This window comes from Biomphalaria glabrata, chromosome 7 (genome assembly GCF_947242115.1).
Source record: "Biomphalaria glabrata chromosome 7, xgBioGlab47.1, whole genome shotgun sequence".
NCBI lineage: Eukaryota > Metazoa > Mollusca > Gastropoda > Planorbidae > Biomphalaria > Biomphalaria glabrata.
In genome coordinates this window covers 48,318,432-48,333,655 of record NC_074717.1, presented here as the reverse complement: position 1 = coordinate 48,333,655, position 15,224 = coordinate 48,318,432, and the positions used below count along the sequence as shown (strand labels likewise).

General features: G+C 32.4%; 1 protein-coding gene across 6 annotated transcripts; it reads right to left on the bottom strand.

The window, feature by feature from the left end:
• Positions 1 to 2,655: 2,655 nt before the first annotated feature.
• Positions 2,656 to 14,494, bottom strand: LOC129927475 (galactocerebrosidase-like). 6 transcript variants are annotated; one of them, XM_056036897.1, is made up of 10 exons: positions 14,314 to 14,494; positions 12,084 to 12,172; positions 11,790 to 11,951; positions 10,982 to 11,098; positions 10,380 to 10,428; positions 9,454 to 9,594; positions 7,716 to 7,858; positions 6,871 to 7,037; positions 5,345 to 5,418; positions 2,656 to 4,574 (listed from the first exon to the last, which is right to left on the bottom strand). In XM_056036897.1, exons 7-10 carry the CDS (start codon positions 7,793 to 7,795, stop codon positions 4,332 to 4,334), a joined length of 564 nt encoding a protein of 187 aa, XP_055892872.1. In that variant the 5' UTR covers positions 7,796 to 7,858; positions 9,454 to 9,594; positions 10,380 to 10,428; positions 10,982 to 11,098; positions 11,790 to 11,951; positions 12,084 to 12,172; positions 14,314 to 14,494; the 3' UTR covers positions 2,656 to 4,331. The 6 variants fall into 6 exon arrangements, 5 of the variants coding, with proteins under 5 accessions (XP_055892872.1, XP_055892870.1, XP_055892874.1 ...); XM_056036895.1 differs by lacking the exon at positions 14,314 to 14,494 and adding an exon at positions 14,038 to 14,200; XM_056036899.1 differs by lacking the exon at positions 14,314 to 14,494 and adding an exon at positions 14,038 to 14,200 and having other exon boundaries at positions 11,790 to 11,854.
• Between the last annotated feature and the right edge of the window lie 730 nt (positions 14,495 to 15,224).

Below are 15,224 nucleotides of genomic sequence, written 5' to 3'. Positions count from 1 at the left end.
TCACACACCTTGAGAGTACCCTTAAGGGTATCTTTGTAATTTTTTGTTGACCCTCCCACGTTATTGCTGCTGTGGCATGGATACTGTTTATCTGTGACAACTCAAGGATTTCAACGTCTGTTATGTGGTCAAGCCAATAAACCAAATGGATTATTCTCTAGTGCAACTCTAATGTTTGCTTATGCACCAACTATGTCCAACCCAATTCAAAGATTAGCTAGGTAATGTGCACATTTACGAATTTTAAGCTTTAGCGGGCTTGCAATTGGATCCTCTACCACCTTAAAATCGTTTTCAAAACTAAAATGTACTAAAATGCTGGTACCGGTAAATCTACTTTTGTCTGGTCCCCTGTCTGGCTGTGATGTATTTGATATTAAACTGTTTTTTAGCCCTGAGTTGTCAAGTTCTTTGAATTGGTTGTGTCGTGTGGTGCAGTTTGCAGAGTGCCTGGGTAGTGAGAAACGTTACAATATATATATATATATATATATATATCTTTGCCATGCTACAAAGCCAAGCAGCGTAATGATTTATACGTAGATTACCAGTGTATAATAGAGATATTGAGAAACAAGGTAGACTTAGACCAAACCTAATTTAATGATCCAGATATAGTTCATTTTTTGTTTGTTTTCAAGACTTTGCAGCCATCTTCGTGTACATATAAGATTACATTGTGCAAAAGTTTGAATATTGAGTCTTTAGAAAAGGGGAATATGTTTATCTTCATGCATAGTGAAAACGAGATTGAATGAATTCTTGTGAATACAATAACATTGTGCTTTTTTTTAGTCAAGTTATCAAATCTTTGGTCACGAAGTAACATTTTGTTTACACTACAGATGATTATATTGTGATTCGTCTCCTTTAACCATGTTTGTTTGACTCATATAAAATAATTGATTTAATAGAGAAAACTTTTTCAAAGTGTTATTATTAAAATTAAAGTGAGTTTACTACTTAGAGTACTTATTAGTTGGGCTTCTAAGATTGTAATTGATTAACTTATAATCCTTTTTTAATTGCTCTTTTTATTGTCACTAATAGAAGTTGCTGTAAACTGGTATGCTCCTCCTGACATCCTCCAAAACTTAGTCATCATTGACACTGAAACATTACCATTCTACATCTAATCATTGACACTAACACATAACCATTCTCAGTCTAATCATTGACACTAACACATAACCATTCTCAATCTAATCATTGACACTAACACAATACCATTTTCAATCTTATCATTGACACTAACACATTATAATTCTCAATCTAATCATTGACACTAAGACATTACCATTCTCAATCTAATCATAGACACTAAGACATTACATTCTCAATCTAATCATTGACACTAAGACATTACCATTCTCAATCTAATCATTGACACTAAGACATTACCATTCTCAATGTAATCATTGACACTAAAACATTACCATTCTCAATGTAATCATTGACACTAAGTCACTACCATTCTCAATCTAATCATTGACACTAAGACATTACCATTCTCAAGCCAATCAATAACACTCAGTCATTACCATTCTCAATCCAATCAATAACACTAAGTCATTACCATTCTCAATCTAATCATTGACACTAACACATTACCATTTTCAATGTTTTCATTGACATAAGTCATTACCATTCTCAATTTAATCATTGACACTAAGACATTACCATTCTCAATGTAATAATTGACACTAAGACATAACCATTCTTAATCTAATCATTGACACTAAGACATTACTATTCTCAATCTCATCATTGACACAAACACATTATAATTCTCAGTCTAATCATTTACACTAACACAATACCATTCTCAATCTTATTATTGACACAAACACATTACCATTCATAATCAATAACACTAAGTCATTACCATTCTCAATCTAATCATTGACACTAAGACATTATCATTCTCAAAGTAATCATTGACACTAATACATTACCATTCTCAAAGTCATCATTGACACTAAAACATTACCACTCTCAATCCAATCAATAACACTAAGTCATTACCATTCTCAATCTAATCATTGACACTAAGACATTACCATTCTCAATTTAATCATTGACACTAAGACATTATTATTCTTAATCTAATCATTGACACTAACACATAACCATTCTCAATCTAATCATTGACACTAACACAATACCATTTTCAATGTTTTCATTGACATAAGTCATTACCATGCTCAATCTAATTATTGACACTAAGACATTACCATTCTCAATCTAATCATTGACACTAAGACATTACCATTCTCAATGTAATCATTGACACTAAAACTTTATCATTCTCACTCTAATCATTTACACTAACACAATACCATTCTCAATCTTATTATTTACACAAACACATTACCATTCATAATCTTATCATTGACACTAACACATTATAATTCTCAATCTAATCATTGACACTAAGACATTACCATTCTCAATCTAATCATTGACACTAACACATTACCATTTTCAATGTTATCATTGACACTAAGTCATTACCATTCTCAATCCAATCAATAACACTAAGTCATTACCAATCTCAATCAAATCATTGACACTAAGACATTACATTCTCAATCTAATCATTGACACTAGGTCATTACCATTCTCAATCTAATCATTGACACTAAGACATTACCATTCTCAATCTAATCATTGACACTAACACATTACCATTTTCAATGTTTTCATTGACATAAGTCATTACCATTCTCAATTTAATCATTGACACTAAGACATTACCATTCTCAATGTAATAATTGACACTAGGACATAACCATTCTTAATCTAATCATTGACACTAAGACATTACCATTCTCAATTTAATCATTGACACTAGGACATTACCATTCTCAATCTAATCATTGACACTAAGACATTACCATTCTCAATCTTATCATTGACACTAAGACATTACCATTCCACATCTAGACAAAATTTACATGGTCACAGTTTAAAAGTGAGAAAAGCAACAAACAACAATTAAATTTAAGAATCTATATTCATTACCCAGCTCAAATACAAACAGATGCTTAGATAATAATAAATAAATAATAATATAAATAAAAAAATTAGTATAAAAAATATCAATAGTGCAACAACTTGGTTTTTTTTTTGTTTTTTTTTTGCATTTGCATAGTAACAGAACTGGTATAGAAAAATACAAAAGACATAAATGTGGGAGGCACCGCTGGGCAAAAGTAAAAACACAGCATATTTTTATTTTTTTAAGCATTGTTCACCCCAGCAGCACAAAATCTCTACATGGCAAAATAACAAAGCAAAATTTGAGTAATGGCTTAATAATAATAATGATGCTGAAGATAAAGGTTGAGTGCAGTGATTTACGTAAACCCAATTACAACCTACTTTCCTCTATGGCTAAAAGGTGCCTGAGTTAATCTTTATAGTGCTTATGGCAAAAAGGTGCCTAAGTTAATCTTTATAGTGCTTACAGGAGCACCCCGTTACGCCATCCTTGAAGATATATTTGGCATGCAGTCGCCCCCCATGTGGGATAATTTTCCAACCCATCACAGATGTTGAATGATAAGTATTTCTTCTATACTACCCACACCAGCCTCCAGCAGAACATTTTTTTAAGGTAGTTCTGCCAGTGTATGAAAGTTTGGTGAGAACTACTGCTTGGATATATATATATATATTTAATTGTGAAACTTGAAAAAACTTCTTGAAACAAAACTAAATATAACTTTTATTACAACATAACACTAACCCTAATACTAACCTAGATGAAATGAAATAAATCTAGTAGCAATAATATAAAATGGTATTTTAAACAAAATCTAACTCACTACAAAAAACATGTTTGTACAGTTTCAGATCCCTGGGTAATTTGCATTACACTAGACCATTTTTGTAATTTCACCATCCTCACTGCATATCCACCAACCAATCGCTAATTTCTCAACGTTACCTTGGAAACACACACACACTCCATAACACTGCTATACACATTTTTATGAACATACAAAACATAAACATTGTATAATTATGTCTTTATATAACTTTTGTTTTATAATTATTTTATCTAAGTAATTGACTAAGTAATTGTAATCATCGTCCTAAATATAATTTTGAGATCTTGTTTTCTAGTCTTAACATTACGAAAGATAACAATCTAAAAGGTTAATAGTTATTGAAGCTAACAAACTAATATTAGAAAATGGTAAAATAAAAAAATCACTGAATACAATATATTTACAGGGTGTGTCAAAAAAATGTATACACACTTTGAACTGTCACAGACAATTTATTTCCTGTTCTACATTGCTAAATTTCAGCACATGGAAAGCTTAATGTCTAATTAGAAAAATAAATGTGAAGGTGTTTCTGTACCACACACAGTACCAGAGTGGCAAGGAATTAACTGCAACATGGCAAACGTGCGTTTGAGTTTTGAAGAGCGGAAGCAGATAATTATCAAAATCATCCAAGCCATAGCTGTCTGCGCCAATAGCTGCAAAGCCAGCTGCTGGAGATGTGGGAATAGTTGCATTGAACAGAACACCATCAAAAGCTCCAAGTGCATTTGTACCCTAAAAAATAAAAATAATTACATCTTATTTATATACCACAGCTTTAATCATTAAAAGATTCCTTCCAAAAAGTTTCAAAGAGAAATGTTTAGGATTCCGAGCAACACAGAGTAAGCTTAGTTTTTTTAAGTTTCAGTCTAATTCATTTTATATAATGCTCAAGCTCAGTTTACTAACAGAAAGCATTTTAATAGGTTAGTTTTAAAATTGCAGGAGATAATAAGAACAGTTTCATTACATTTTTGGTTCTCTGCAGTGGCAATGGACAAAAATATTCACAATGAAAAGCCAATTTCATTCAAGGAATAATTATGTTGGACTAAGTTCAGCTCTAATTGCCTTTTTCAATAGCTCTGTGTACATAAAAGTTTTGGGAATTCATCTATCAACATGTGACATCAGCATAATGTCATAAACTCTTCTAATAATTTTGTTCATGACATTGGTGAAAAGATTTCACCTGTTTTGTATAGTGAGACTAGAAGACTTTTAGACACATGAAAAATGAGAAAGGAGCTAATGGCACTAAATTAAAAACTTGTTTCCCCTTTCTAACCCATTATGTATCTATAACTTTGGTTTGTGTATTGTGAATTAAAAAAATTGGATGTAAAAATTCCACACTGAAATACTTCCTGTTCAATTAAGATTTCAAATAATTCATTCATTAATTATAAGAGTCATTGCCATGAACTAATAACATAATGCAAGAAAAACATTAACTGCCAACCTAAAACATTCATTGACTCATAAAACATTCATTTACTGACCTGAACTAACAAAGACAAAATGTGCCATCCAGCTGGAATTTGAACTGAACCTTGTTGAGTGATCTTGATTCGAGCTATAGAATAAATATATAAATTATTGATGATGAAATATTAGATGTTATATAAATAATTGCTAGAATTAAATATTAATTTCAGGCTTCTCATTTCTTCTGTCATTTGACTTTGTTGCAGGGGTGCCCTAAAACTAACCCTAAGTCAGCAGCTATTCTTAAAATAAATTATGGCTTTTATATAGCGCTACTTTCATGGTTATAGCATTCTCAGAGCGCTTTGGTCCAATCTCAGTTGTGAACCATTGGGGGTGGGGGGAGGAATATCTAGGAGAAGGTTTTTCCGTGCTGCCTTCAGGCGCTCAGTAAACACAACTCTGCCCAAGTTGGGTGTCGAACCTCGAATCCCCTTCTAGGTAGCCAAGCCAAGTTCAAGTGCACTTAGCCTTTTGACCACGCTTCCCACCATCTTAGCAGGATATCTAATGTGTTACATGTTTTGGATGTTCCTTCAGAGTTGAATATAATTTACTTCCTAGTCCTAAACTCCCACAGGACAATGGGAGATGGCAGCGAGCAGGGTATGAACCCTGGATCATTGAGACAATCGAAGGAAAGTCCAGTGCATATACTGCACGTCCAGGCAGCCATCAATTTTTTTTAAATTACCAAATAAATGTTTGTTTATAGATTTAGTGCATTTATCAGGAAATGTAGGATTAGTTTTCAAGGTAGTGAAATGGAAGCAACTTCCACTATGGATAACAAACTTGTTAAACATGAACTTTTCTTAGAGCTATGGCATTCTAAGATTCTTAACTGAGATATGAAACCATATTGACCATTTTCCTGATGTTCAGAGAGCATATTACATGGCATGTGTAACAAAAACAAGATAAAGACACTCAGACAAGATTTTAAAGAGGTGAAAAAAGCAGCAGCCAACTTTGATGGAATTAGAAATTGAAGTTCATTTGCCTGTGTAAAGGAGGATGATGTAAAAGTGAATGCCAAGAGAAAAGAAAAATGATGTTTATGAAATTCAGGTTTTTAATGTCATGATAGACACTGTTATCTTGTAATTGGCTTGGCTTATGAAAGAAGATACTGCACATTGACATTTTCTAGGAATAGGCTGAGAAGCACCATCACAAAAGAACACTTGGAGAATTTTATGTTGATGGCAGAAGTAACATCTGTATTTTATAAGATAAGATATAATAGAGACATGGCAGGGAGTTGTGTGCTGATTGGGATTTTCTTATTACTTGAATGTAAATATCACATATGTTATGTAGAGAGAAGCAAGAGCTTTTAATGTTACGTAAGTCTTACATTTTTTTAGTCTTTTAATAATACAAAAAAGTTTCCATAACATTTTATTAGATATTCATTTCAAACTTATTTTACTGTAAAAACATTTTTTTACATTTATAAATACATATGCATGCATCCAATTTTTTATACATTATCAAACTTTACATATTTGTATTTAATCTGCCTTTGTTTACTTACCAAAATCATTACTAAGTTGATATACGCCACTTTGAAGTCCATATAAATAAATGTCTTGAACACTAAAAACATTACATTCACCTTGATCCACTCTGGCAGCTACAAAAACTCGACTAGTAGAATTTAAGGTGGGAATATGGACACTTATTTCCACAAAAATATCAGACCTAAGAAATAAAAGAATTGCTACTATATTATCAGTAAAAAAAATGTTAAGTAACTAAATATATTAGGGGATGTGGTGGCTGAATGGTTAAGTGTTTGGCTTCCGAACCTGGGGTCCTGGGTTCAAATCTTGGTGAATACTGCAATTTTTAATTTAAGAACTTTTAGGGCGTCCCTCAGTCCAACCAACTCTAATGGATACCTGACTTTAGTTGTGGAAAGTAAAGATGCTGGCCACATGATACCATGCTCTTTAACCATTGGCCAAAGAAACAGATGACCTTAACATCATCTACCCTATAGATTGCAAGGCCTGAAATGAAACTTTACTTTATTATTAACTAAATATATTACAAATGATAGTGCATTGTTTGGTGTGTGAAATGGACAGTCTACACAGCAAATCATGAAATTGGAAAAATTTATCTGGCTCTTTGCAATGACAAGGTAATGGAAATAAAAACCTAGCTCTTTTTAATGAGATTTAAGTTGTATAACTTTTAAGTTGAACAAAGCTAAAAAAAAGAATCTTTTAATTGCACAAGAATTAGTTAACTTGACGCTATCATTCACATTATATATACAAAATTAGTTCAGTCTCTGTATATATGCATATCTATAAAAAGTCCATTGTTAACTTAGTACTTCTATTATGTTTGGCTTTTATAGTAAGCACTTACCAAGTATAGGAACCAATAACACTAATTGATTTGTTGTGCAGATCAGAATCATGATAGGCTACTGGAATCTCTAAAACCATTTGTCTAATAAACTTCTAATTCATAGGAGACTGTCTGCTGGGCAAGATTGAATGGTTCCTGTACTGGGGATAACATTAACAAACATAGAAACAGTTTTTGAGTTGATAGATACATAGAAATGAAATTTGCATTTTTATAAATGTAGGTCAGAGGTTAAGAATGAGGACTAATTATGTATATTGATGTTTGTCATTGATTGTGTGTTGGTTTTGGCTGAATAGTTTTTGGAGTGACCATGAATAAGAACATCACAGAGAAGGAAATACAAATGATGAAAGTTATTTGAAATAGAAAGTTGAAGTCAGATATAGAAGATGACCACTTGTGTTGATTGTATGAAAAGCAGTAGTTTTGAAGTGAATTAAATTGTCTATTGTTTGACATCTTTTTTATTTTTCATAAGAAGTTTTTTAATCTAAAATAAAATCAGGTTTATTTTGTTTTAAAAAGTTTTTCTAGGATTCATTCAAGTTAGGGATAGTTAAATTTTCCTACAATTTTAACATTAGTTTAACTGTTCAAAGAAGTGTCTATAGAGAAGATGGTTAATGATATTGTGCTACAGAATGACATGGAGGCCAATATGAGGAAAGCGCAAACAGGGACATCCTCATATAACATGGTGACACACCTTCATGGAGGACCTCAGAACAGTGGACACCAGATGGGAGGAACCTTCAGACATTGCCAATGACAGATCTTTATGGAGACAGCTTGCAGCCCAATGCGCCAAACGGCGCGGGAGGACGTAAGTCTAAGCTACAGAATAATTTATTTTCAACCATGGGCTAAAATTCTTTCACTGGTGCTGCCCAGATCAAAATTTATACATGAGAAACAAAATTCAATATAGACCTCTTAACAGTGAATACTGAGGAATTCTATTGATGTATAAGGTCTTCAGTACTTCTGCCCTCCACTGGAAACCTGGTTATATTATTTATCTCTACAAATGTTATGGTGGTCACACTTCTAGGACATAGAATCCATAGAGTTAATGGACCAAACTTATTGAAGTAAAGTTTAAAAAAAAACTCAAGTAGCTGTGTTACGAATACAAGGCTATTATGGATCTTTCTGGAAATATACAAGTGATGATGAGATCAAAAGAGAAGTTTGGTTTTGAGAAGGAATACAATCTGTTCTTTCAGTTTAAAGTATTACAAAAGAAACTATTGTGCCTGATTGTAGTATACAATAAATCTTAAAGTATCTGTTTTTATTTATTATTCAACATAAATAACTAAAGCTTAAAAGTTTCTTATTACCTGAACTAATGAGCCATTAGGAATAACCTTTTTTTCTAATAATTTTCAATAGGTATTTAAAGCAACTATTTCTTTTAATGTAAGTTCCCCTTTCAGACCTTGTTGACTATTGGGCAGATGATATAAAGGTAATCTGTTTCCGTGGCCTACAGTTAACAAGGGTGTCATATGGCCAGCACAATGACCAACCGTCTTTACTTTTCCCCAACTAATGTCAGGTACCCATTAGAGCTGTGTGGACCCAGTCTTCACCAGGATTTGTACCCAGGACCAACGATGCGGAAGCCAAGTGCTATACTGCTTAACCACATCACCTCCATTTTTAATTAATTTTTTTTTTAAATGTGTAGGCATCATTTTTGTGATTTTTCTTCTAAAAAATTGTATACCTTCAAAGTCATCAAGATAAGGCAGAGGAAATGGTTGGGAGGGAGGGGGTCAGTGTATGATTCTTTTTGCACAGTAGATATAGTGGTCAGTTTGTAGACTTCATCAAGCCCTAACTTGAGAACTGCTTGGTCAGACACAAACTGTGAAAGATGGAATGTGATAATATGAATATAAATATATGAATACAATATCAAAGTGCTGACTTATTTATTACTAAAGCATCTCCAGATTTTCTTTTGCAAAGTCTTTCTTTTAACCAACTGGTGTGGCACAGCAGTAGGCTCTTTTTTTTTCATTGCAAGTCTATGGTTATTTTTTAAAAATCTTTTTGTCTTCCAACACTCTTTAAACTATTTCCCAGGTGGATTCCTGTCTTTAAATTTCTGTCTGTTAACATTTCAGCAAGATATGAATACATTGCTTATGTCCTGAGAATGTTCTGCATTAGACACTTAAGGCCTACTCTGCTACTTAGTTTAGCCTAAAGATAACAATGGTAGTGATATTTAGCTGCAAACGTTCTACTAAATTTATATAACTGGTAATAAAATATTGTTAAAACAAAAGAAAGTCCATTGAAAAGAGATACAAATAAAACAATAAAACAGTCTAATTTAAAACTAAATAAAATAATTAATTAACATATTCTATTTAAGACTGGATGTCTGCCTGGTTGTGCAGTATGCACACTGGATTATCTTTCGCAATGGTGCCGGGTTCATACTCTGCCACCTGACCTCAAACTTCTGGATTCATTTGTCAGTAATTATATTTTCTTTTTCTTTTTAATACAAGCCTCATGCAATAGCAGTCTTTAACTTTTTCTTTATTGTTATAAATTGTTTTAAACAGAAGAATCTAATGAAATATACTTATCAAACTTCCTTTAAGATTTAAAGTTACAAGTTGTGGGTGAACATCATACCAGGGTATAAGGGTATACCAGGACCTAGACAAATAGAGTGGTCATGAGTCTGAAATGCAAATAATGTGATCAAGGAGTGTCTGAAAAACTTTTTTCTTTTATTAATTAGAGTTAATATGTCATGTACATATGTCAAATAGGTTTTTTAACCTGAAGGTATGTCTGACAGATATGTCATGAAGAGTCTAACAGTCTTGTAATGAAACATGCTGACACATTTTTTATTTAGAAACTTGGAAAGGCACTTTCTGTTTTTTTTTAAGGGGCAGGGAGGGAGTTAAGAAATCATTACTCACTATGGTTTCAATTACAACCACCCATGATTAAAAATGTCAAATGTTCTATTATGAATCAGCACATCATCATTTGCAGAGAGAATTGCTGCCAATCTTTTGCCTACACAGGAAATAGCTAGCCAAAGTACAATAGAGATGTCTTTATTCAAGAATTTTAAACTTTGGCTGTATTTCTTGGCCAGTGTGCATTGTAACAAGCTAATTCAGGAACTGGCTTATATATATATATATATATCACTATTTTAGACTAAAATTACAATACAATTTTATTTCATTCACTATGTCACTATGTTATAGAGTGTTTACCTGGCCCAGCATCCTCCTCCATTTGCAGCATTACATATACTGTAATCTTCAGAGGCTGAAAGACTTTTTCCAGTGATGTAAGCCTCAGGAGAATAATATGTGCTTGGATAATGACAACTGTGAACAGATTCACTTTTGCATAACACTTTCCAAAATGCAAAATCTATTTAAATATGTTAATATATGCTTTTACTTTAAAAAAAAGCTCATAATAACATACTTATTCTTTTAAAAGTTTCATAGAAGTTATTACATGCTAGATATCCTTCTATGTTCACCTAGTTGTCTACAAGCTAGCAGAGCTGTTTGTTAGGAAGTTGATTAGGTCTTTCCAAACTCAGAAAACCACTTTCAAAACTTAATGAGTAGTGAACAATAGATAAGTTACATCTAAAATAAAAATGCCAACAAATGAGCTATTCAGGCTTTAGATGGGAACCCACAGGCACAAGGCACAGAGGAAGACCAAAAAGAACAGGACAACACAATCTTCATATCTTCTATGTTACAGGCATTACTTCAAAAGAGAATATAATTATCTCCTATGCATTTCATGATCAACCTAGTCATGCATGTTAATAAGTTTTTTAAACTCTACTAAGTCATTGGTTTTCCACAGATGTGTAATAAATGTTGTATGCAGGCCTTCAAACAGAACAAAAAATTTCAAAAACAAAGATAGAGTTAAATATAAATATCTTTATATTATGAACTAAATTGTGTATGTAATAGAAAGACCAACAAAAACAGTTGAGAGAAAACAATACATAAGAACATGGAAAGTGTAGGTGCAGCTACGGAAACTTACCCCAATGTAGACTATTGTTAAATTATGCCTTCTTTTAGCTCCAGTAATCCATCGAACAATGTAAGCTGTCAGAGAAACATTTGTATAAGGATTATGTGTGCCTTGACCAATCCAACCAGAAAATGCCCAAGGAAGGCCATACAATTTAATATTTGGATTTCTCTGCAGCAAAAAAAATATATTAAAATTTAATATAATAAACAGTTTGATAACTATTTTATTTTAACTTATTGTATTCATCTTATGCTACATTTTACAGTTTTTGGATGATTGGTTACATAATGCAACAAATACCTTTTTGGCTTTAACCATAAGCCACAATTCATATCCTCTCTCATAGTTCTCATCATTGCTATTGTGCATGTGGGATGCTTCAGTTCCATCTGAAAAAATATTAATGGATACATAGATGTTATTTTTTTAAAAGTGTTCTTCTGATGTAAGATATAGATCTATTTACAGAGCTGTTAGTGTTTGAGGTGTCCCTATCGCTACACAAAAAAAAATGCAATTAATTCTCAGAAAAAAGGACTATTTGCTTATCAAATATTTATCTGATGATCAAAGAAAAACTCAAATCCATTTAAAAAAGTTTGTACAACTGCACATCTCCCAGTATATCAGAAAAACTGTGTTGCCTAGCTCTTTAATGGGGCTTAACACATTGAGCACGTTTGTATTTTATACACCACATTAGATTACTATTGCTTTATGCCTGTGAAATATGGAAAGTATATCACCTGAAATACATCATGAATTAACTGCATTTGCTGGGTATTTTAGTGAAGAAATTGTGGTTCAGAGAAACGCACTGCATGTGTCTAATGTCATTGCTGCCCAAGGCTGTCCTACTGATGGCTAGTATTCTTTTTCTTAACTGTCCCTAACAATAGCGTTGTTGCTAAATTTAAATTTACCTTATTTGTGTTAGACACAATCAACTGAAAAATAAGAATCCATTCGAGATTTAAGTCTCAACTTTGAGATCTTTGACTGTTTGGCGGATCTTAAAATAATGACTGTAAATAAAACCAAACAAACTGCACATGTGTAGTAAATGCCTCTCCTCTTGTTTCTGATTTGTCTTTTCATTGTTGTTAATTAGTCATCTGTTCTTGAACCAGTTTCCACTGTGTAGTAGTCTTTTCGCTCAACAGCACATCCTTAATGACATAATCAAAAACCAACGTGACCATCCTAAGGAACACGTCCGAGATGTCATCTTGAGGAAGGAGAGACTGCTGACAGAAAAGCCTGATACCAAATATTGAGTTGCTGCTGCTGAGAATTCACAGTCGACAGACACACTGAGATAAAAAAACATGTTTGGATTTTGGGAGTTATTAGAGAACATGGCTTTACATTACATATTTTGATTCTTAAGTTGCTTCATATGTCTCGCTTTTTGAGCAATAATAATGGTCAGTTCAACTTGTTTTGTCTTCATCCTAAAAGCTGCAATACAAAGAAGAATATCAGAACTGCTCGATAAGCAATCATCATCAGCTTGTCCATCGACACAAAAATCAATGCATTAGTATATTTAGTAAAGTTATTGACAGTTTCAGCAGCCGAACATTTGCAGTTTTCGTTTGATCGAATGTAGGGAAGCATGGTCCTCACTGATAAAGTTAACAATGAATGTGTACATTGAAGATTTTGTTCACGTTTTTAGTTTATTTTTTTATTTCATGAATAAAAAGAGTATTTAATGTTTACTGTTGAGGCTAAGACTTTGAGCCATGGTTAGCAGCTTGCACTCTGCGAAAAATCCTGAGGGCACCAATGCCCATGGCTAGATCATCCAGATAATAGATTTAGATATAACAATAGTAATACAGATACTGTGAGATAGAATATATTCTAGATCTAAATCTACATTAGATAAGATAATAAAATCTAATCTAAACTTGTCCTCTAGTCTACTAGTGCCTCAAGGTCAATATTCTAGACCTAGATCTATATAGATTCTATATATAATTTAACTTATGAGTAACAGAGTCTAGAGATCCATGTCCATATATAGTCATAGACTATCCACTAGATCTAGATATGATAATCTATCTAGACGTCTAGATCTACTTACGGTAAAATCATCGTTAACTAGAATAGAAACTAGAGTTACAACTACTAGATTTACTTAGAATAGATCTATCATCTAGAGTAGATTTTACTACTAGAATTTATGACTAGCTAGATCTAGACTCTACTCTAGAACAGTTTATACTATTAAGACTAAGACATTTACCCGTGTTGCTTCATCCGATAAAGATAGATGTTCGCGAACAGACAAAAGGATTTTTAGTTTATTTATTTTTTTTAGAATTTTATTTTGTTTCTTACGCCTCTTTAAAGTTTCAACCTGCGAATGCTGTGAGTGTGAAAGCAAAACACTCGCCATTTTGTTATTTATATACAAAACTATACATACGAATTTCGGCTAAGTGATAAAGAATTGAGTAAATATACGATTGCTTTCAACTATTACCCAGTAGATCCAGATCTAGATCAGTGCTTTTCAAACCTTTTTCAACAGGTACCGCTCGTCGATATCCAGTTAACTGAAGTAGATATACTTTACTGTCAAAGAATCGAGTTTTTAAAATAAAAACATGGTAATCATGAATGTGAGCGTCAAAAATTATTTATCGCGACATTCCTTGTTGTCTCTTCCTGGCCAAAAACAAATCCAGATTTGTTTATCAAAAATAATTTTGGCATTATTAAGTGATGCCAACTAGAAATGAGAAACACCCATTATGTACAGATTGTATTAATATTAGACAAAATAATTTAGACCACAATAAAATAGTTCTTTTTTTTTAAAGATTTATTGCAATCAATTTTTTGTGTATGCTAAATAGATGTTACTTTTCATTGTCACTGAATTATGAATTATTACATTCTCTGAGTAAATACTTTTTTTTGTGAAGTACCTACCTCTGTATTTTATACGACAAGATCAGGATTAAAAATTTAAAAAAATAGCTTTTATGAATTGCTAGACCAGATTCCATATTATTTTAAATAGTTTTTGTTTTCATAAAGAGCATTTTTCATGCTTATAGCATGCTCAGAGCACTATGGTCCAATCTGTTTTCAGGATCAGTATATATATAATAGGGGGTGGGGGTGGGGGAGGTATCCAGGTGAAATGTTTTCAGTAATGCTTTTAGTTGCTCAGTAAGCCCAACTCTGATTGAGTCCGATGTTGAGAACCTGGAGCCTCTTTATATGTAGCTATCACAAGCCGAAGCGTTTTATGTCTCTCACGCTTGTCATATAGCGATTTCTATTTATTTATTTCTCTTGCTGTATTTTGAAATTACGGTAAACGATGTTAAAAAGGGTAATTAATTTATGTAAAAAAAAAAGAAAAAAAGCTTACAATGAGTAGCATACGCCGATATTTTTCAGAGCCTGCCTTAGGTCACT